Source organism: Podospora anserina, chromosome 1 (assembly GCF_000226545.1).
Source record: "Podospora anserina S mat+ genomic DNA chromosome 1, supercontig 2".
Lineage (NCBI taxonomy): Eukaryota > Fungi > Ascomycota > Sordariomycetes > Sordariales > Podosporaceae > Podospora > Podospora anserina.
In genome coordinates this window covers 758,877-781,390 of record NW_001914855.1, presented here as the reverse complement: position 1 = coordinate 781,390, position 22,514 = coordinate 758,877, and the positions used below count along the sequence as shown (strand labels likewise).

Below are 22,514 nucleotides of genomic sequence, written 5' to 3'. Positions count from 1 at the left end.
AAAATGGGAACTGCGCGGGTGCTGCTTGTCAAAGGAGGGATGGAGCTCAATGTCCAGGACAGCTCGCCAAACCCCTCGACGACACCACCGACGCCACAACCAGACCTCTAGGGGTCGACTCCGGAACAATGGACTCGCCTGCAGTTACTCACTTGTTTAGACAGCTATTTAGACATCACCCTGCCTGCCAATCGCGAAGGAACTTGGCGACCCTGGCCACAGCTCTGCGGAATGTGAGACGTCAACGGCTTCAAGCTCAGGAGCTTCAACAACATTACCAACATTGCCGTGCGCCACGGCAACAACATCAACAACAACAACAACACCGAAACTATGTGGCTCGCGGTAGAGGAGGAGAATCGTCAAAGAATCCACACAATGAAAGTAACTGGCAACAACGGAGCGAGGTGTTTCAGGAGGACATGTCCAAGGAGTTCGAGAGCTACCCCCTGGTCACTGCCGATGAGCTCCGAAGCAGAAAGGAACGGCCACGCCGGGTAAAGATGCTGATGCGGGACTTTATTGAAGGTTGGTTCTATTGGGAAAGTACTTACATCTGTTTGTGCACAGCTGACATATCCTCCAGACAGTCTGTACAACCCCAACTACGGTTACTTCTCCAAACAAGTTGTCATCTTCTCCCCTGGCGAGCCCTTCAACTTCCCCTCCCTCCACGACGAAATCGATTTTCAAACTATTCTTTCGAAACGCTACGTCGAATTCGAAGACGCCCTCGACGCCGTCTCTCCAACCGATACACGCCAGCTGTGGTATACCCCTACCGAACTCTTCCGCCCTTACTATGGTGAAGCGATCGCCCGGTACCTGATCGCAAACTACAAACTCACCACCTATCCCTACCATGATTTGATCATTTACGAAATGGGTGCCGGTCGTGGTACCCTGATGCTCAACATCCTAGACTACATTCGCGATGTGGACCCGGCCGTCTATGCTCGCACTCAGTATAAAATCATTGAAATTTCCACCCAGCTCGCCACGATTCAAAACAACCACCTCTTGAAAAACAGCCACGCTCGTGGACACGCCCAAAAAGTCGAAATCATCAACCAGTCCATCTTTGACTGGAAGACCAAAGTGCCGTCGCCATGTTTCTTCCTCGCCTTTGAAGTGTTTGACAACTTTGCGCATGATGTTGTCCGGTATGACATGGCCACCGAAGCTCCCCTTCAAGGAACCGTCTTGATCGATGGGAAGGGAGACTACTACGAGTTCTACAGTCGCAACTTGGACCCAGTCACGGCCCGCTTCTTCCGCGTGAGGGATGTGGCTACGGACGGGAGGTACAAGGTGCCGTACCCCACAAGCAGGTTTGGCAAGTGGCTGTCTCAGCAGAGGCCCTTGCCTGGGAACTTGAGCGAGCAGGAGTACATCCCGACGAGGTTGATGCAGTTTTTTGACGTGTTGGGGAAGTATTTCCCTGCGCATCGGCTGCTGACGAGTGATTTCCACTGGTTGCCGGGGGCGATCAAGGGGTTGAATGCGCCGATTGTGCAGACGAGGTATCAGAGGAGGCCGGTGCCGGTTTCGACGCCTTTGGTGAGTGATGTGCTGCTCAGTTTGACGACAGGCAAAACATACTGATGCGTTTCTAGGTTCATCAAGGGTACTTTGACATCATGTTTCCTACTGACTTTCAGACGTCGGAAGCGATGTACCAGGCTATTACGGGCAAACTGACGCGGTCGTTGTCTCACGAGGAGTTCATGCGGAGGTGGGCGTATTTGGAGGAGACGGAGACGAAGAGCGGGGAGAATCCGCTGTTGACGTGGTATAAGAATGCTACTGTGATGTTTACTGTATAAAAAGTCTTGTATGAATAGCAAAAAGGGGGGCCGTGCTGGATTAAGCTCAGCGCGCACTGACCATTACTTGCCCCACGCGTTGCTCGGTTAACAATCAATTCCCAATTGATTTCCGCTGAGCAGCATGTCACTTTCAAGGTTTCGAGGAGCAATTAACTGAAGTTTAAATTTCGCGACCGACGACTCGACGGGTGGCTGCAGCGCGCGCGAGACGTCCCCTTCTCGGATATGACAACCTAAGATCCGTGACTACCCATCGGCCAATTCCACTCTGCGACACCACCACACCCGACCCCAACGTCCACCACGATATGCGACTACCACGATGGAGTGCCCCCCTCCGAGCAAGCGCCCCCCCCTTTCGTTGAACAACAACCCCCTAGAAGTAGAGGAGGATCCACTAGAAGACGAACTCTTGTCGCTGCCGTCAGAAGTCAACGCGAGACGGGATCCGAATGCGAGGCTGGAACGGTCGAGACAGCGGGCGGTGAACAAGCTCAAGACGGCGTTTGAGAGCATCTTTGAGAGGTACGGGAGGGATTTTGAGGGGGTGGGGGACGAGGTTGATTTGAGGACTGGGAGGATAGTGGTTAATAATGGGCATATTGAGGGGATGAGGGGGAGTGACCTTTTGGTTGGCGAGAGTGAGGATGAGGGGGATGGGGAGGGGGAGAATGGGGGGGGCAATGGGGGGCAGGAATATAATGAGGAGGAGAGGCTTCTTCATGGTGTGGGAGATGCTCAAGGACTAAGTAGGTTGGGGCAGGATGTGATGCTGCCGCAGATGATGGGGATGAATATGGGAGGGGGGGTGATGCTTCCACAGATGATGGGGCAGTCGGAATTGGCGATGGGAGGTGGGTTTGGGGGGTGGCCTGGGATGATGGGACAGATGGGGTTGTCGAATATGGGATTTGAGGGGCAGATGGGGCCGGGTGTGATGTTTTCTGGACAGATGGGGGGGGGTATGATGTTTCCGGGACAGATGGAAGGGTTTAGTGGGTGGCCGGTGGAATATGGACCGCCGATCGATCTACAGACCAGCGATCCGACTTGGCAGGCGCCGGCGCTGCCGCCTTCGTTTATGTACCGGCCTGCAGCGATGACTGATGCGCCTCAGGTGAAGAAGAAGCGGATTTCACTTGCTGCGCCGAGGGATGAGCAGGGTGATAATGAGGACGATGTTTTGCTGGGGGTTTTTACGAAGGATAAGGGTATGGAGACGACGGAGACGCCGATAAAGCAGAAGTTGCTGTTGCCGAAGCCGCCGCCTGATACGGGGCCGGAAAAGAAGAAGAGGGGACCTGGAAAGAGAAAGTCCAAGGTTGGATCGGATACACCCAAAGAATCGGCGCATAAAGATGCGGAAAAGGATGTGGCGAAAGCGCCTTCGCCGCCACGGGACGGTGTTGCGATGGCTGAGGCGGAGAGTACTCCTTCGAAGACGGACGGAGTTCAGCCAGATGTTGAGATTGTGACGGCCGACATCAGTTCTCCAACAACTGAACCGGAACCGACTGCAACGCTTGTAGAAACCGAGAGCCCGAAGACTCCAGAACAGAAGCCTACGGTGATGGCTGTTCGGTCACGACCACCACCAGTTCAAGATTCAGTACCTGCCGAGGATCCAGATGTCTATATCTACGTGTCTGATTCAGAGCACAAGTCCGCTAGGAAACCGCGAAATCAGAGTCTACGGGTGGAGATTGTGGCCAAAACTCCACTGGACATCTCCTCGTTCAGGGCTGTTACGCCTGAGCAAAGCGAGGCTGACCATCCTATTCCACAGGAAAAGGATGGGGAGGAAAATGTTCCACCAGCAACAATGATACCTCTGGCGCCCGAGGAGAGAGAAACAAACCACTCAACCAGACCCCCGGCTGCTGAAAGTGAAATAGAAGCCAATGGCCAGCCGGAGCCGCCAGGAGAACTGTTTACTCGGCATGTAGTGGATGCAGAATACGACCTGTCTGACGAAGATCAGCCCATGCAGAAGACGCAACGGCAGCCACAAAAGCAGGCAGGAGCAAGCCGCAAAAAGGACGAAAGTCTGTTACGGAAAACTCTACGCAAGCCACTTGGCATCGTGGCTTCCGACACAAATACGTCGGACAAGCCACACGATGTGCCGATGCCTGACGCTGGAAATCTTAATCCAAAAGATTCGAGCCTGGAGAATCAGGCTGACCGTGAAGATGAACGCGTCGCGGTAGAGTTGAAAGAATCGTCACCGCAACCAGCACCACCCATTATTGATACAGAATCATCATTACCAGACATTATGGTTCGGCCGCCCCAAATAACAGAAGTTATCTACACAATCGGCAGCGAGCAGACGCCATGGCCAAACAGACGCAAAGGGAGACCATCCTTCAGGGGTAGAGACCCGCGAGGCGAAATCCCAGACTCTGATCCCATCGGCGGTTTCTCGACCCAGGAAGATCTCGACGACGATGTGAGGCCACCATCGCCAAGTCTGTCGTTTAATGGAGACGAAGAGACAACGCTGGAAATACCAGATTCTTATATTGAACCGTCAAGTGAGATGGGAAGTGTGGAGGAAGAAACCCCGCGAAATCACACGGTTCCGTCGCCAACTCTGTCATCCTGCGCCCCCGGTGATGAGATGCTGGGACCGATCGCTTCTCTATCTTTACAGCCTCAAGATACTGAGATGTTGGACTCTGCCCCCATTGCATCTTCTCCGGGGCCAGCCGAAATATCAGACCCTGTCCCGGCTCTGTCGTCCCAGTCTCAGGACGGGGCCGTCACGGACACGACATCGTCACCACTGCCAGGTACCCCCCACGACAATATTAACAATATGACGCTAGAAAGCATCGCCATTACATCTTCACCATTGATATTCAAACCAGCCCAACGGAAAGGGGATTTTCACCTCAGGCCTTCCACGCCCTCGTATCTCACAACACCACCGAGGAGACCGCGTGGCCGGCCCCCAAAGGCAAAACCAACACCACCCACCATACCAGCAACCACACCATTATCCACCATATCAAACACACCAACCGCCGCCGAACCAGCCAAAACCCCAGCCTCAAAACCACCACCCACCACCGTCAAGCCAGCAACAACACCAACCGTCACCAAACCGACCAAAACGCCCACATCAAAACGACCAGCACCTTCGACTAAACCGACCAAAACGCCAACATCAAAACGACCAGCACTCTCGACTAAACCGACCAAAACGCCCACATCAAAACGACCAGCACCCTCGACTAAACCAACCAAGGACCCCACCTCAAAACCACCCCCCGTTTCATCCTCAATTACCCCCACCGCCAAAAGGAAACGTCGCTCGGGGGTGCTGTCTCTGCTCTCCGACTCGGAAGACGACGAGTTAGCTGTCTTGTCGCCGTCTGTTTCGTCGGTGACGCCCATTATGAGGTCTTCTCCTGCTTCGAACCATGTGAGGTTGTTTTCGACGGTGAGTGGTACGCCGAGGGGGACATACTTGGTCAAAAAGCCCGAGGGCTCGGCAAGGAAGGGGGATAAAAAGGAGAGTTTTATGGCGAGAGTTGCTGTTAAGAGGCAGGTGAAGAGGGTGAAAGGGGGGGGTGAGGATAAGGGAAAGGGGGGAAGGTGTGAAGGGGGGTGTGGGAAGGTTTTTTGCTTTGGGTGTGTAAAGAGGGGGGAATCATAATGGGGGGGGAGGTGGATGCGGGGGGCGGCGTGGTTAGTGGGATGGGGGGAGGGTGTTGGAGTGGTGATTATAGATAGTGAGATAGGAATTAATTGGGAGATTGTTTGATATGTTGACACGGTGAAGGAGTGATGAATTATAAACCGCACATTGTGAGCGAAAGTGAAACATCGCTGCATTATACGTTGGTTTGCCATCCATACGGAAAAGCTCGAGAAAAGGGACAGTGAGTCGACCCACTCACGGTTGTTATGTCAACTATCGATATATGTATGCTCGTAAGAAACGTCCGGCAAATCCCCTTGTCGGGATCGCTGGCGAGCGTAGTTCTGACCTGTGAACTGTCCAAGCTAATCATGTCCCAAAAGTCCCAGACATGCTTCACTGTCATCGGCCTCTCGTGAAATTGTGTATAGTACAGCCTGTGCTCTGAATCTAGAGTTCAATAGAAATATGTAAATACCTCCTCCGGATCCTTCAGCCACCTCTCCCATCCCCGAGACAGAGCCTCAAGTACTGCCTGGCCGCTGCTCGGGTATCATGCAAAAACGCAGCAAAAGACGAAAATGGTGCGCGTTCCCCAAACGCCAAACCCCAACCAAAACACGACAAAAAGTAGGAAACCGCCTTGCTCGCTAGGAGAACTGTTGCCATCTGTTAGCACGCGAGAACCACTTGACGCAAGGCTGTCGAAGTGAAAACTTACCTTCCACCTGTTACCGCACACAGTGCATTCGCAAAATGTCGTCATCGGCTCATCAGCAGACCTAGTCTGAGCCTGGCTGTACGATACCTTCTTCTGCCCGCACTTGCCACACTTGAGAGCATCACTGATCGACTTCTCCGCCATGGGCACCTGCGCCTTCTTCATGTTCTCCTGCTGCAGCTTCTCGTCCTCGGCACGCTGGGCATCCGAGGCAAGCTCAACGTCCGTCATCTTGACAAACGTGTCCGGCGTGATGGCTCCGGATCGCACGCGCTTTCCCAAGGCAGGGTTGTCCTTGCGCTTCAAACTGGTCATGAGGCCGCGAATCTTTTGGCGATACTCTGGCGTGTCGCCCTTGAAAACTCTGAAAGCGGCAGCCTCCACCTCCATGGCGAGTCTAACAACCTCCTCGACAGACTCTGTGGCCCTGTATGCCAGGCCGTTGTAAAGAACGCCGATACAGCCGTCGCGAGCTTGATGACCGGTGCGCTTGAGATCTACCTTGTCCGTCTTGAAATGCCGTCTCTCGGTATCGCCCTCGTATGGCTTGTTGGAAGATGATGATGGAGGGAGAGGCGAGCTGACGCTCTTCGGGGTGGGCGAGTCCTTGGCGAGTTCAACCTTGCGCTTGTCCTTGGCCGAGTCGACGTTCTTCCTCCACTTGGACACGATCTCGGTAGCCAATCTCGCGATGTCTTTGTTGGTGTTTGATCGCATTTTACCGACGACGACGCCGGCTTTGGTGGACTGCGGGCAATATGATCAACAGAGTGGCCAAAAAAGTCAACCCGCCCGCCCGCCGCGGCAGGGACAGGAGAGAGGTCTTACACGAAGCTGCTCTTCAGTCGGGGCAGGCTCCTTCTTCAACTCCTCCAGCAACTGGAGGACCACGGATGGAGGCTCTTTCGCAGCAGCCTTGTGCAGCGTCTGGATGCGCTTGGTGAGCGATCGGTCGTCCATCGTGGATATTGTGGTGTGGGAGAGTGTGATGAAGCTGTCGCGGATCGGGTGAATTGGCTCTAGTTTGGAAAGGTGACGGAGCTTCCAGAAAGGTAATCGTAGCCTTGCCCGGTTGATATCGATAAAAAGAGAGCCCCACCGGCCCAGCTTCTTTGATCCACCCAAGAGCAGCGACCTTGCAGATGCCAAGAGTTGACAGCTGCACCCATTCCGGAGCACAGCCGGCCACACGTGATATCGCGTTTCCCTCGTGCAATGAATCTCAAGCTTTCCTATTCATCAAATACCTGATCATATACAAACACAAATTCCCTCATATCATTGTTTTCTTACGCTTTTTGCGCGACATCCTCGGCACGATTTTTCGCCACATCACCCTCCTTGTTCGCCTTGACTGACTTGAACTCGAGGAAGCACGAAATGATGGCAGCCATTGCACCCATGGGGATGCCCACAATAAACACCAATCGCAGTGCAGCATTGTACACCTCCAACATTAATGGCAGCTCATCATCCAGTACAAGATTATGGAATGAAGCTGCGCCCACATCGATAAGCTTCTTGATGTCGACTCCGGGCAGGATATTAGCCTCTGATGCCTTCAAGAGCTGGTGTTGAAACACGCTGTTTCCGATCGATAGGATGATGGCGCCTCCCAACGACTGCGAAGCCACCACCGCTGCTGTTCCAACCGCCATGTCGTCCTCCGCAAGTACCGTCTGAACAGCTGTGAATCCCTGTTGGATCGACATGCCAAACCCTACACTGCACACCATCTCGTAGCCCACCCACTGCCCCGTCGTGGTGCGCGGATTCAAGAGCGTCAGCAATCCAAGACCAATAGTACCGATAGCACTTCCAATCACGGCTGGAGGCGTGACGTAACCGATCCTGGTGACAAATATGCCAGCCAAGAGCGAAAAGAAGGCGTTTACCAAAAAGTAGGGGATCATGTTGACACCCGAACCAATAGCGCTGTCATCCTTGATTGCTTGGAACCAGATGGGCAAGAAGAAGGTCAGGTTGATGAGCGCACCATAGGTCATGAACGCCATGCCGCAAGAAGCAGCCACCGTACGCTGAGTGACAATCCGAGGCGGCATCAGCGCCTCATCTCCTTTCCACCATTGCCACGCCATGAAGATGACGGCCACGACGCCACACCCAGTCAAGAGTCCGATAACCTCTGCACTTGACCAGGCCACCCCCTGGGTTGTGTACTCGAGCGCCAGGAAGAGCATGATGGACGCCGCCAGGAGAAGCGCATTTCCAAGGATATCCAAGGCCAAGATACGTTGCCAGAATGGCCGGTTGGCTCCCTTGTTCTTTGCTGGATGAAAGAAAATCATCATGGCCGCGGCGGTGGCACCGCCAACGGGGAGGTTGATGTAGAAGCACCATCGCCATGTCTCGAGTTGTCAGTATCTTCTCGACAAATACATCGGTTGCCAGATACTCACCACCAAGTCTGTAAAAACACCACCCAGCAGGGGTCCAAGGGAAGCACCGATCCCAAACCTGAATAGGGTCAGATGAGCAGCGAAGAGAACCTCGTGGTGATGATCACTTACATTAGCCCAACAATAGCAATGAAAACAGGCCGCAAATGCAACGGAATCGTGGTTGAAACGACAACGAAACTCCCAGTGAGGATGCCTGCACACCCCAGCCCTGCAATGGCTCGCCCGATGATCAAAGTCATGGACGTCTTTGATATACCGCAGAGTAACGATCCAAGTTCAAAGAGAAACACGGCTACCAGATACGAGACTTTAACAGAGAAAATCGTATAGATGCGACCAAACATGGGCTGAAAGGCACAGGCTGTGAGCATATATGCTGAGCCATACCAGCCAATATCCGGCGTCGACTTGAACTCCTCGGTAATATTCGGAATAGCCTACAAAGGTCAGTAGAGGAAGAAAATACTAGATAGCATCATGTTCCACCCACCGTTGATATAATCGTTCTATCAATCGAAGTCAAAAACACCGCAAACATCAGCCCAGCCATCAGGCACGCCAGAGGAATACCAGAGACATAACGGGCCTCTGCCAGAGGGTCACCCTTCTCCGACATGGGAAGTTCCGGGGTCACTGCGTCCCTCGGAACCTCAAATGGCTTTGTGCTCCAATGGATTTTTGCGTCAGGTTTCCCTGGATGTCGCTGCTCAGTCATGGAAATCGGGTACTTTCGTCGAACACTGGTAGGTGTCAAGGGGGTCGGGGACGCGGCTAGTTGCCGCAGGCCGCCAAGGACTTCTTCTAGGAGCACGTTCTTGGGTACGTTGGCCATCTCCTGTGGCGTGCGAATCGGTGGGGGATTCCGGGTCGCACCGGACACGCGTGAGACGGCTGAGAGCTTGTCATTGTTGGTGGTGGACTCGGTTTTGAGGGGTGGGATGCCGATTCTTTGGAGGTTGTGTTGGCTGACTAGGCCGCCAAAGCTGCTGGGGCGGTTGCTGTCTTGACATGCCGGCATGGGAATCTCGGGGGGGATGTCTGGTATTGGGCTCTCATCATGAGAGGGCTGGCGCTTTCGAAAGCACATGATGATATGAAGAACGTTACTCAGAGAAGCCATCATGAGGAGGAGAAGGGACTCGGGGGTTGAGTGAAACAGTCAAGATTCACTCGACGTTCAGGGAGCCGGAAATTCTGGTCATGGGTCATGTTTTCGGCCTCTTTCAAATCCTGAGATCTGACCCGGGAGAAGCTACCAGAGGCAGCAGGTATGGTCGCTTTCCATGTCGATAAAGCTCTCGTCAGTCTAGGAGGCCGGTATTTTCGGTCGACAACGGCTTTATCTCGTTGGGAGCGGTCACAGGGGATCGCCTAAACTAGGTGCGCCACTCGACGGCTGAATAACCGTCAACCCTTACCAAGCCTGCAGGCAGTTCAACAGAAACGACGATGAGAATATTCAAGGGCTGTCTTTAAAGTGCCACCTTGTTTCGAAGAACACAGCGCACACGCCGAACCCCAGGTTCAGCTCATGATGCCTGACTGTAACTGAATGACTGCTTTCAGGGGTAATCAAGGAGCCCGTATGTCAACTTCAGTACCGACACACAGGTCATCGGCTCAAGTCTAAACCAACGGTTATACCGGATTCCGTGGTACGAGAACGCTCAAGCTAGCCCACTAGCACACAGACTCCACACCGGCGTTGACACTGACTCTGGCGGACATGATTCAGACAATACTGCTCTAGGTCTGTTCTAGGCCATGCTTTTGGGTAACGGCATGTAAATAGATCCTTCAGGTCAAACTTGCGGCATACACCGGCCTCGCCTAGCGCCATGGAAAGCCCTCAATCTTGAACGTCGCCACGGCGAACCAAGCTCCTGGATTCTGAAGGCCAGCAGGCATGATGTATATAACGGTATGCCCGTTACCGTTGGAATTCTGGTTTCGGCATCACAACCTCGCAGTGTATCTCATCTTCTGGGGGTTTGGACCTAACCGGCGTTCAACTCTATGCTTCGCTTCAGTTCTTCCAGTTCCGATACTCCATCTCTCGGCCGTTGAACACCGAATATCGCTTCGGTAACCATGGCCTCAAAAGTCACTCTCGGCCCCATGCTGGCGGTAACCACAGCAGCATCCATCGGTGTCGCGAAGAAATTCGACCTGCCTCTGGCCCAGACTGTCGGGACAGCGTTGGCAGCAGCAATCCCCTTCTACCTTTTCGTCTGGCTGAGCTATCTTTACCCAATCTACTTCTCGGAGCTGAGACACGTTCCCACAGTCCCGGGTAACCCTCTCATAGGGCAGTTCTTCACCATCATCACCGAGGAGTGCGGCGTCCCCCAGCGTCGCTGGCACAAGGAGCTCGGTCCCATCATCCGCTACTACTTCCCCTTTGGCGCCGAGAGACTGTCCGTCGCCGACGACGAAGCCCTCAAGCACATGACGGTGAAGAACCCGTACAACTACCCCAAGCCCGTTCGGGCCAAGCTCTGGATGGTCCGCATTCTTGGTGAGGGCATCCTCCTCGCCGAAGGCACCGACCACGTCGTCCAGCGCAAGGCCCTCACAGCCGGCTTCTCCATCGGCGCTATCCGCTCGCTCACGCCCATCTTTTGGGAAAAGTCCCTCATCATGGCCAAGCTCTGGAAGGAGGAGATGACCACCTCCCACCTCAGGGTCAAATCGTTCGAGGCGTTGGAATGGCTAAACCGCTGCACCCTCGACATCATCGGCAAGGCCGGTTTCGGATACGACATCAACTCCCTCGAGGACCCTGACGTCCCCATCCGCGAGGCCTACCGCCTCGTCTTCGCCTTTGACCTCTTTTCTCGCCTCCTCCACGGAATGCAAGCTTTCATCCCTGCCTCGAAGCACATCCCCTCCAAGATGAATCGCGACATGGAAACCTCCCGGGGTATCATCCTCGACAAAGCAACCGAGATCATCACCACCAAGCTCGACGAGGCGGAGAACAACATCGGCAAGAAGGACATCCTTGCTCTGATTGCGAAAGAGAATAAGAAGCTCAAGGAGAACGGGGAGGAGGGGCTGTCGTTTGACACGATGCGGGATCAGATCATGACGTTTCTGGGGGCGGGACATGACACCACTGCCACGGCGGTGGCGTGGACTGTTCACCTTTTGTCGACGCACCCTGAAATTCAGAGCAAACTCCGTGAGGAAATCCGGGAGCACATGCCCTTTTTGTTTGACGCCTCCACCCGCCACGATCCTCGTCTTTTGGCGTCCGTAGACCCGGATAAGCTCCCCTTCATGGACAACGTCTGCAGGGAATCACTGAGATACATCCCCCCGATCCCCATGACAGTAAGGCAGTCCATCGCGGACGACACTTTGGGTCGGTACAAAGTCCCGGGTGGAACTGTGATCTACGTGCTTGCCAACACGATCAACCGGCTTCCGTGCTACTGGGGGGAAACGGCGGATGAGTTTGACCCGGACAGGTGGGATGATTTGCCGCCGAGTGTGGTGCCGAACGCGTTTATGACTTTTTTGCAGGGGCCGAGGGGGTGTATTGGGCGGAAGTTTGCCGAGACGGAGATGAAGATTTTGTTATGTGTGCTGCTGAGCGAGTTTGAGTTTGGAAGGGATTATGAGACGGCTGATCCGGAGGAGTGGAAGATGTGGAGGTTGGTTTTGAGGCCTAAGGAGGGGGTTACGGTTAGGGTTTCCTTGTTGGGGGGGGGGAATGGGGAGGTGGTGATTGATGGGGGGAAAGGCAGGGGTAGATAATGGGGGGATGGGGATTGTATAATGTCGGTATTTTTAGATTGGGTGGTTAACAGATGGTAGGTAGATGGGTGAGATATCTAGATGGGGAACACATTACATATATCACCTTTGGGGGGAAAATGTGTGTAGATTTTCTTCTTGGGGGAAGGGGTTTGTAACATAGCTTGAGCGAGTGGTTTTAGTTAGACGGTAGATTAGGAGATACTCGGTCGTAGAAGCTGTTCATGTGATATCACAGGTTATTTATCTTGAATATCGAGATATCTCTCCTCTTGCTTCATTCCTTCACCGGTTATCTACCGACCTGCCGAGTAGTTGATTGTGGTTCCAATCCCATCATACAGCGTACCAAACCGCCGGATGCATCTGTCCGTACAACCCAACAGTCATGAAAAAGTCAACTTCAAAAACAAGTGATATAGAAAGATCACTCAAAAGAAAGAAACAGCTCGTTATCCTATCTTTCACCAGTGATCAATAAAAATCAAAAAGCTCGCCAACATCCACACTTTATTTGATTGTGGTGTTCCGGCGCCGAAAACCATTTGATTTTACGAGGATTCGAACAGGAAGCTCTGGGGCTGAGCGAAACCGAGGGGGAGGGGGGAGGGCTTGCCCTCGGCCAGTAGGCTGACCGCTTGGCTACGCCAGAATGTGCTGCTGTCCTGTTGAATATTGCATGGTTGACCTAATACATAAACCATTGTTGTTGCTCCTGCTGTTAAGGAAGGAGCAAGCTGGTGGTGGTTGTGGTCGGTAAGGTACCAGGATGAGTTATGGTGAAAAGACAATTCATTCCTTCTATTCAAACAACCAAAACAGCAAAACTTTTTAAACTCCTTATCCCCAAAACACCGCCCAGGTGATATGTCATATGCTTGATGGATATGCCGAAAGAAAAAAAGAAATCTGGTATCATCAGCCAAAAGAAACACACACCCGTTCAGTCATGACCTTCTTTCCTTCGTATGCTCTATCGTTTCTTTTCCCGTCTCTTCATCCATCATGATATTTCATTCAACTCGCTGTCCCATTATTCATTGTTCCATAACTCCCGTTCGTTGTCCTCTTTTTCCTTTCCTTCCCGGGCTCAGTCTCCGATTCTGACTCCTCGCCCTCCAATGCTTCTAAAACAGCTACTTCGTCGTACCCGTCAACGCTGCTATCGTCGTCGTCGTCACGCTGGAGCAGGCTCTCTTCTTCCCCGTCAGAGGTGGAAGTTGATGTGGCTGTCGAGGAAGCGGTAGGGCCATCACCTTCGATAATAAACCAAGGCGGGATCGTCCCCATCAAGGCGATTAACCCCAGGAACCACCACGCTGCAATCATGTATCCTCTCTGCACGCCCCAGCTGAAGACCGCACCGGCAGCGGCGGGCCCCGCAGCTCTCCCTAGTCCGGAAAAGGTCGTCGCTACTCCGTTCAAGGTCCCAAGGATCCGGAGGGAGGTAGCAGAGTTGGTCAGGAGGATGGTGGTGCAAGGGAAGGCGACAATAACGACAAATCCTTTGACCAGCATGATGGTCAAGAAGAAGATGTACCGAGCGGTGGTATCCTGGACGAGAACTGTGTAGGGCGTCAAGAAGTATATTATAGGGAATACGACGGCTATGCAAGAAGTCAGTAACTACGAAAGGACTAGGGAAGGGAGAAATAATAGGGTGCTTACTGGCAAAGCGGTAGATTCCCAGCACACCAAACTTGGCACACAGCTTGGGAAACAGGAAAAACTGAATCACTCCACAGGAGATGCCATAGACCGTGTAGATTGTGCCGATTTTGTCCGAGCTGAGGCCGAAGCCACCGGTGAACTTGAACGGGAGGGAGGTGTTGTGCTCGTCAGGGATCACACGGGGGTAGTTGAGGAACACAGGCAGGACTTGGTCGTACGCTACTGAGTGAAGAGCCAAGAAGGTGTAGCAGATGAGGTTTATCGACGTCTGAGGGGCGAAAATGTCCTTCATCGATACTGGATCGGAGTGCTTGGATTCCAAGTGCGAAGAGCTGCTTGACATGGCGGACTGGGCAAGCAGAGGGGCAGATGCCTCGCTGTCAACAAAGGAGCGCCTCCTGAGATTCTTGGTACGCTTGGAGCGGTGGAAGGGACGAGTTAGTTTCTCGCCGAGCTCGAGGCCCCAGTCGCGTTTGTTGCGTTTGCTTTCGAGTGTTTCCTTTTGTGGCTGTTAGTCTATGTGGTGATTTGAAAGGGGCAATGAGACGAACCTTGAGGAACAACAACCCGGTCATGAAAGAAATGAAAAACACACAGCATGCCATGATATTTGGCAAAGCAAAGGGGTAAGTCTTGAAGAACTCAATGTTTCCAAAAACGTCGGGAAACTGCTTGGCAGGTTGAGCAAAGAAGCCACCAAAGGCAGGCCCAAAGACAGAGCCTATTGACCACACAAGGGGCATGAGCGAGAAGGCTTTGGGCTGAAGAACTCTTTCCGGCACCATTTCGGCTACCATGGTTCTGATGATGCCAACTGGTGACGTTGTTAGTGGTGTGACAGAAAACACAGAATTGGGTGTAGGTACTTACCATTGCCGTTGCCGCTTCCCATGATAGCTCTTGCGGTGATGGCCATGGGCAAGCTTGTCGACATACCCCAGACAAGAAAGCAAATCATCGTGCTGAGCAACCCTATCAGGATGATGGGTTTCCTTCCAAATTTATCTGACGCCCGTCCCCATGCCACAGCCGTACAGCTCTGGCTTATAGAGAATATGGCACCGGTAAGACCTGCCCATCTTGCAACCTCATTCTTCTCTACCCCAAAGCTGGCGATCATCTCTGGAAGATAGGGGAAGACTGAGGTGAGTGCAAGGGGCTCGGCGAACCTGGCAATGGCTATATGATGAATGTCAGCATACTATGAAGAGAGCGGAAGCGGTACCCGGCTATGAGATGAACAGTGATCGTCAAGCAGCAGTTGTTGATGTCTGCCAAGCCTAGCTGACTCGGAGGGTATTATTGGGCAACGGGCCCTCTTGCTCCACTACTCTAGGCCGGTGAACGACATGTAAAGATCTAGAAGGGCAAGTGACTTACCGAGAATGGCCAGCTGCTGCACAGGCAGCTTTGGCCCATCATTCTTATGACTAGTCATGGTGTACGATTATGCCTAGTAGATCAGAAGAACGACGGAGTTGAGTTCTGAGTTTCTGAGAGGCAGTGGCCTCGAGATGTCACAGTTGGCTCCACTGATGTGTGTAAGACGTATGCCACGGATCGGGAGGCAAAATAAGACTCTCTTGAAACTAAGTCTATGCTCTCCAAATGAGAGGAATTGGTATACAAAAAGTCCCGAGAAAGGAACAAAACAAATGGGGGAAAGACTGCAGAAGGCAGGGGGGGGGCACAAAATAGTTTTATGTATGAGAGGAAGAGACGGCGAGTGACTCTGCAGGCCTTGATTTGCCTTATCCGAGAACTGAGGCAAGGGTGGGAAGGCTGACAAACACAGTTTCGAAGCGGGAGCGGATCCGGGCAGATGACTAGTCCTAGATCAGTAAACCGGCGGCCGGGGAGAGGCTGGTTGAGTCGGATGGCCGGCGAGTGTGAGTTCGGCCCAGATGGTAGGAAGAGAGGCCGTTGGCTGTTCGAGACGAGGAGGTTAGGAGGTCTAGGGTGGCATTCTGCAGGGCGTGCTTTAGGCAGGAGGATCACGTTCTGCAGCAACGGATATCAATGACCTGCAGAAGGCGGAAAAAAGATGGTGGCATGGGCATTTTACGGTGTCAAAGGCCGCTGGAAAAAGAGCACTGAGAGGATGGCCGGAACGGCACCGGTCGACGCCCCACTCCGTGATCGGACGGGCTGGGATGAACCCTCATTCGCCACTGACGGTTCCACCTTCGTCATTCAAGACGAACTCAAGAAGATGGCACTTACAACAGAGTACCTTACTGCGTAGGTACCGAACCAGAGATATCATTCAATTGATGCCCCGGTGAGACAGGTTGGTGCCAAAGGTCAGCGGACATAAAAGTAAAGAGGGGTAACACACCGTCGAGACAGAAACAGGGCGTTTTTTGACATCTCCCACACCGAACCAGCTCACTGCATGGGGGGCGGCCGCAGTGCAACCGGGGAACCTTCAGTGCGCCTTCCGCCGCTAACCGCAGAAGTTTCTTGATGTTGGAAGATGTTTTCGTGAGAGGCGGGGATGAGAGACAACACATGAGATGGCAGCCAGAAAATTGCTTGAGACCTCTTGAGGGGACATACAGCGGTCCTTATACAGCGCTACAGGAACCGAGCAAGTGCCTATTAAGCGTCAGTGAGAAGAAGAAGTCAACTTGAACGTCGATGTTGAACACGGAAAATTAGCGAGCCGTTCGGAAGCGGGGGTCCCCCAGACCCACCAAGTCTAGGCACAGTCTGCGAAAGTCGTTCTACACTGTATACTACAATCACACCGGCAGCTCCCGTGGTTGCGTCAACGACTGCCTCGACAGCATTGAGTGATTGATCAGCCACCATTCACAGCTGGGATGAGATACGCGATCAGAGCTCGCCACAGGGTTTGCTCATCAGTGCTTAATTCAACGTCTGCTTCCATCTCTTTGTTTACCACTCGATACTCGATATCTGTCGGTGAGATGCATCTGCTGTCTTGGCGTTAAGTTGACTTGTAAGTGACTGCCAAATGTCAGCCTTTCTCATAGATCAAGTCTCATCATGAAAACAGAACTACCATCATGGCGTCCGAAAACGAGCCGCTCAAGATGAACAAGACACAAAGTGTCCATCCATTTCCCGATAATTATATCTACGTACCGCCACGCCCACGGCCTCAGCCTCGCTCGGTGCTTCGCCGTTTCTGCACTATAGCCCTCGCCTCAACCCTCATATGGACTCTCATAGCGCCTTTGGGATCCATCTTGTCCGGTAACTGGTATATCTCGGGGCGGGATGGACAGGATGGACAAACCTGGCCTGGACGCAACCAGGTCGACCAGGACGAGTTGAGGCAAATCCTTCGCGACGTTCCCAGTAGCGAAAGCGCCATGCAATGGAGCCGCTATTACACCTCAGGACCTCACCTCGCCGGTAAAAACTATTCGCAGGCTCTGTCGACCAAACAAAAGTGGGAAGAGTGGGGCATCAAGTCTGAGATCAACGAGTATGTTGTCTACATCAACTACCCTCTCGACCACAGACTCGCCCTTTTGAAGGGAAAGGAGAAGAAGGAACAGGATGGAGAAAAGGAATACGAAGTGACGTACGAAGCCTCGCTGGTTGAGGATGTTATCGAGGAGGATCCCACTAGTGGGCTTGCCAACAGTGTGCCAACCTTTCACGGATACTCTGCTTCGGGAAACGTCACTGCACCAGTCGTCTATGTCAACTACGGCACATACCAAGATTTCGAGGACCTTCTTGCTGCCAACATCACACTCAAGGGAAAGATTGCCATTGCCCGTTATGGTGGAATTTTCAGAGGGCTCAAGGTCAAGCGTGCCCAGGAGCTCGGAATGATTGGCGTTATTTTGTACAGCGATCCTGGGGATGATGGAGAAGTCACCGACGAAAAAGGGGTTCCTACATACCCTGAAGGACCGGCACGCCAACCCAGCAGTGTTCAACGAGGCAGCACCCAGTTTCTCAGTGTCGCCCCGGGTGATCCAACTACGCCTGGGTATCCGTCAAAGCCAGAGGCTCCTCGCAGACCGGTCGAAACAGCCATCCCCAGCATTCCGTCCCTCCCGATCTCTTACGCCGATGCCCTTCCCATTCTCAAGGCCCTCAACGGTCATGGCCCGAAAGCGAAGGACTTCAACCAGTGGTGGACACGTAACACCGGCCTAGGGTACAAGGGCGTGGAGTACAACATCGGACCTACTCCAGATGACGTCGTTGTAAACCTCTACAACGAGCAAGAATACGTGTACACCCCGATCTGGAATGTCATTGGTGTGATTAATGGTACCATTCCCGATGAGGTTGTTGTTGTTGGAAATCATCGTGATGCTTGGGTTGCAGGAGGCGCCGGCGATCCGAACAGTGGATCGGCAGTCTTGAACGAGGCCATGCGTGCTTTTGGAGAAGCACTCAAGCGTGGCTGGAAACCTCGCCGGACTGTTGTCTTTGCTAGCTGGGACGGTGAGGAGTATGGTTTGGTTGGCTCAACGGAGTGGGTGGAGGAATACCTCCCCTGGCTCAAGCACGCGAGTGTCGCCTATGTGGTATGCTGATCAGTTCGTTGTGTTCTGTGTTGTACCAATGCTAACCCTCGACAGAACACCGATGTCGGCGTGAGAGGCAAGCGCCTCGCCGTCGCGGCCTCTCCTATCCTCAACAAGGTTATCTATACAGCCACTTCCCTTGTTGGATCAGCCAACCAAACACGCCCCGGCCAGACCGTGTATGATCTCTGGGACAAGAAAATCAAAACAATGGGAAGTGGCAGCGACTTCACTGCCTTCCAAGACTTTGCTGGCATTCCCTCCATCGACATTGGGTTCGACAATGACCGCGACAGCCCTGTGTACCATTATCACTCCAACTACGACAGCTTCCACTGGATGCAAAAGTTTGGGGATCCTGACTTTCTTTACCACAGAACCATGGCCCAGGTTCTTGGTATTCTAGTAGCGGAAATCGCCAACCTCCCTGTCATCCCCTTTGGTGCTGAGGACTACGCCAAGGCTCTGGCCGAATACGTCCACAAGGTCGAAGACAAGCTGGACGCCTACTTCATCCCCCCAGCCGAAGTCCTTTCGGCAAGCGTAACCGACGAAGAAATGTTTGAACTTCGCTCCTCCACCCGCAACATTTCCTCCCCTGTTTCTGTTTCCACCACATCCAAACACACCCCCAAAACCTTCCGCAAATCCCTTACTCGCCTCCATGAAGCCCTTCAAACCCTCACCTACCACGCCTACCATCTTGATCTCCTAGCCGATGAGCTTCGACACATCTCAGAAAACGACGAAATCCCCTGGTGGGATCTGCCTCGTAAGATCCGCCATCATTGCGCGGTTCGCAAGGCCAACACCAAGTATAAGTACCTCGAGCGTAGCTTCTTGTATGAGGAAGGGCTGGACAACAGGCCGTGGTTCAAACACGTGGTGTTTGCTCCGGGATTGTGGACGGGGTACTCCGGGGCGGTGTTCCCGGGTTTGATGGAGAGTATTGATCAGGAGGATTGGACGAATGCGGAGAGGTGGGTTGATATTATTGAGAGTAGGATTTTGAATGCTGCGAGGGGGATTGAGGCGTAATGGTGCGATATTGAGAGGGGTGTGGAGAGATAAGTGTTGATGAGCGAACATAGGTGATGGTCTAGATTGATCTGAACTATGAGAGAAAGTGACTTTGCCTACCCTACAGCTGGCTATGGGCTGGATACAGCATTACGGATTGGAGAATCAGAGGGATAGTCTGCTTGCGGTTTTGTAATTTCGCAAGTCTTGTTTTATCTCCTGGGCTCTCATTCTATCCATTCCAGCTGCTTACTTGACAGCTATTCTCTCACACCTCTTACTTCACAGCCATTTATTTCGCAGCTTTCAATTCACACCCTCTTGATTCACAGTTAATAGTTCACTGCTCTATTTTGCAACCATCAACACCTCTTGTTTGGAAGCAATAATTATTTCAACCCGTCCCTTTTCACACAGTCGTAGTAGATACTGTCACCACACATGGTGTTCAACTACCTTCCCACAGGAATCACTTCACAGCATTCGGCTCTCGGTTCCATTCAACACTTCATATGTACAGCTACAGGTAGCCACTATCTCACATCAATTCTTTATAGCAATCTTTTATGATGGTTCTTTATTACTGCTCTTTCCACCGTAGTCTTTCACAATTACTTTTTCCCTAGTAATTTTTCAGCAGCTTTTTCATAACCCTTTTTTTCACACCTCTCAATCCACCACTCACTTTTCCCAGTAATTATTTCACAGCTATCTTTTCGCAGCCAAAATTTCAAAGCCGATATTTCAGAGTTGATATTTCACAGCTGATATTTCACAGCTGATATCTCACAGCTGATATCTCACAGCTGATATCTCACAGCTGATATCTCACAGCTAATTACCATCCCACGACTCACCCCACAGTCCAGTTATTAACTTACTTCACATCTTCCATGAGCTCATAACTCTTTTACCACAGCGTCTTTGCATATTCCTTGGTCCCGACTCGGCCACAAGCCTGGCCCTTCCAGACTTGTAGAACCAGGTTGTGCTGTGATTTAGGGCTGGTATTCAAAGGACAGACAGAGAGACAAACCTGATAGGTAGTTCAGGGTGGTAAATATACCTTGTCATAAATGCAACATGACACAGCTCAGGAGTGTCAACAGCCCCTGAAATAAACCAACACATCCATTCGCTACCCTACCCTATCCTTCCTCCACACTCCCTCGCCTCACATATAGAGGAAAGAATTACCACACCCCCAAATCAAAAAAAAAAAAACCACGAATCCCATACTCCTTGCCATTTCTAATCGCACCAAACGATATTTCACTAACTACTTTATTCAAGTTGTGTTTCTTTCTCTCTCTCTCTCTTCATTCTCCTCAATCTCCCATCTCCTCACACCCACCCACAGTTACTTTCCCCCCCTCCCCCCAACCTCGGCATGTCCGCCTCCCCCGGTCTCGACTCCAGCAGCAGCAGCCCTGGTATCAAAATCAAATTTCCTCTCTGCGCTTGGCTGCTACTTGGGGAGGATGTCCTGCCTTCCTTCCAGCCGCTTTCCACTCCTCAGCAAGCCCACGAGTCATCCGCGTCCGGGATGGCAGGTGACCAAAATTTTCTGACCGGATCGTCCTTACGTATCAACTAGATTGCTTCGCCGGCGAGATAGCGCTGGAGGATGCCCTCATCGCGAATTGGCGCAAAGTAGGGGTGGGCCATGGCTTCCTTGGCGGTGAGACGTTCCTTTATTTTACCATTAGCATCGGATGACATCTCATCACGGTAAACAAAAACCTACCGCATGGTCGTATCGAAGCAGCTTGTCGAGGAAATCAATCGCCTCATTCGAGACGAATCGTTGATTATCTGCATTGACAAAGCTGTGCCAGGGCTTCTTTTGGAAACGGCCCAGAATGTCATCGTACTGTGTGTCCAGCTCGATCTCGTACTTGTCTAAGTAGTCAAACAGGTCGTCGGTGCCGAGCACCTTGGCGATCTTGACGAGCTGATCGGCGTTGCTCTGGCCGTGGAAAAACGGCTCCTTGCGGAAGATCATGGAGGCGAACATGGCGCCCAGGCTCCACATGTCCAGGCTGTAATCGTATTCCTGGTAGTCGACGAGAAGCTCGGGACCCTTGAAGTAGCGCGAGGCAACGCGCACGTTGTACTCGGTGCCGGGGTGGTAGAATTCGGCGAGACCCCAATCGATGAGGCGCAACTATTGAGAGAGTGTCAGTAGTGGTCAGGTTAGAGAGAGAGCCAGAGGTGTTTTGATTGATGGTGGTCGTGCCTTTCTGTTCTCATGATCGATCATAACGTTATGAGGCTTCACGTCGCGGTGCATGATGCCCTTGCTGTGGCAGTAGTCGAGGGCCTTGAGGAGCTCGTAAATGTAGTAGCGGACGTCGATGTCGACAAACTTGGGGTAGAGGGTTCGGAAGTCGGTGTTGTTGACAAACTCGAAGATGAGCGATGGGGTTTTGCTCTGCGAGTCCCTAACCACGTCGAGCAGGGCGACGATGTTGGGGCCGCCTGCCAGGTTCTGCAGGATCTTGATCTCGCGCTTGATCTTCTTCTTTTTTACGGGCTTGAGCACCTTGATGACGCATTTTTGATAGTTGACGACGTTTATTCCCTCGAAGACCTCCGAGTACTTGCCGCGGCCTGGGGAGGGGGGAGTGTGGGGGGTCAGCGAATCGTTGTTTGGAAGGAGGGTTAAAATGACTGACCGATCTTGCGAACAACTTCGTAGTTTTCGAGAGCGCCCCAGCTGATATTGACAGAATCATAGTCCCAGTAGCTCCTGGGCATGTTCTGGTTGACATCGGCATAGACTCTGGCCATTCTGGAGACGGGTGCGCTCGTTTGCGCGGTCGCTGGCGGTGCGGGATCGATGTTGTAAATTGGCGGTGGTGTGGGCGAGAGAGCGCCCAATGTCAGCAGACAGAGTGAGGGGCACACGGCCAGCAT

At 52.6% G+C, this 22,514-nt stretch overlaps 8 protein-coding genes across 8 annotated transcripts; 4 read left to right on the top strand and 4 right to left on the bottom strand.

The window, feature by feature from the left end:
• Positions 1–128: 128 nt before the first annotated feature.
• On the top strand, positions 129–1,826 carry PODANS_1_11160 (uncharacterized protein; the record flags this gene model as incomplete). The annotated part of the gene is made up of 3 exons (XM_001908744.1): positions 129–528; positions 587–1,560; positions 1,617–1,826. 3 exons carry the CDS (start codon positions 129–131, stop codon positions 1,824–1,826), a joined length of 1,584 nt encoding a protein of 527 aa, XP_001908779.1.
• A 325-nt stretch (positions 1,827–2,151) lies between these two features.
• On the top strand, positions 2,152–5,493 carry PODANS_1_11150 (uncharacterized protein; the record flags this gene model as incomplete). The annotated part of the gene is made up of 1 exon (XM_001908743.1): positions 2,152–5,493. The coding sequence occupies one exon, from the start codon at positions 2,152–2,154 to the stop codon at positions 5,491–5,493; it is 3,342 nt and encodes a 1,113-aa protein (XP_001908778.1).
• Positions 5,494–6,128: 635 nt separating this feature from the next.
• PODANS_1_11140 (uncharacterized protein) lies at positions 6,129–7,159 on the bottom strand (the record flags this gene model as incomplete). Its single annotated transcript, XM_001908742.1, has 3 exons — positions 6,129–6,137; positions 6,200–6,946; positions 7,028–7,159. 3 exons carry the CDS (start codon positions 7,157–7,159, stop codon positions 6,129–6,131), a joined length of 888 nt encoding a protein of 295 aa, XP_001908777.1.
• A 329-nt stretch (positions 7,160–7,488) lies between these two features.
• On the bottom strand, positions 7,489–9,059 carry PODANS_1_11130 (uncharacterized protein; the record flags this gene model as incomplete). Its single annotated transcript, XM_001908741.1, has 3 exons — positions 7,489–8,568; positions 8,620–8,677; positions 8,731–9,059. Coding segments are annotated over 3 exons (1,467 nt in total), but the record flags the coding sequence as incomplete, so codon positions are not given.
• Positions 9,060–10,713: 1,654 nt separating this feature from the next.
• PODANS_1_11120 (uncharacterized protein) lies at positions 10,714–12,384 on the top strand (the record flags this gene model as incomplete). The annotated part of the gene is made up of 1 exon (XM_001908740.1): positions 10,714–12,384. One exon carries the CDS (start codon positions 10,714–10,716, stop codon positions 12,382–12,384), a length of 1,671 nt encoding a protein of 556 aa, XP_001908775.1.
• Positions 12,385–13,401: 1,017 nt separating this feature from the next.
• On the bottom strand, positions 13,402–15,493 carry PODANS_1_11110 (uncharacterized protein; the record flags this gene model as incomplete). The annotated part of the gene is made up of 5 exons (XM_001908739.1): positions 13,402–13,991; positions 14,053–14,554; positions 14,607–14,869; positions 14,926–15,234; positions 15,436–15,493. 5 exons carry the CDS (start codon positions 15,491–15,493, stop codon positions 13,402–13,404), a joined length of 1,722 nt encoding a protein of 573 aa, XP_001908774.1.
• A 1,594-nt stretch (positions 15,494–17,087) lies between these two features.
• On the top strand, positions 17,088–19,613 carry PODANS_1_11100 (uncharacterized protein; the record flags this gene model as incomplete). The annotated part of the gene is made up of 2 exons (XM_001908738.1): positions 17,088–18,575; positions 18,630–19,613. 2 exons carry the CDS (start codon positions 17,088–17,090, stop codon positions 19,611–19,613), a joined length of 2,472 nt encoding a protein of 823 aa, XP_001908773.1.
• Positions 19,614–21,188: 1,575 nt separating this feature from the next.
• On the bottom strand, positions 21,189–22,514 carry PODANS_1_11090 (uncharacterized protein; the record flags this gene model as incomplete). Its single annotated transcript, XM_001908737.1, has 4 exons — positions 21,189–21,287; positions 21,343–21,762; positions 21,835–22,208; positions 22,274–22,514. The coding sequence occupies 4 exons, from the start codon at positions 22,512–22,514 to the stop codon at positions 21,189–21,191; spliced, it is 1,134 nt and encodes a 377-aa protein (XP_001908772.1).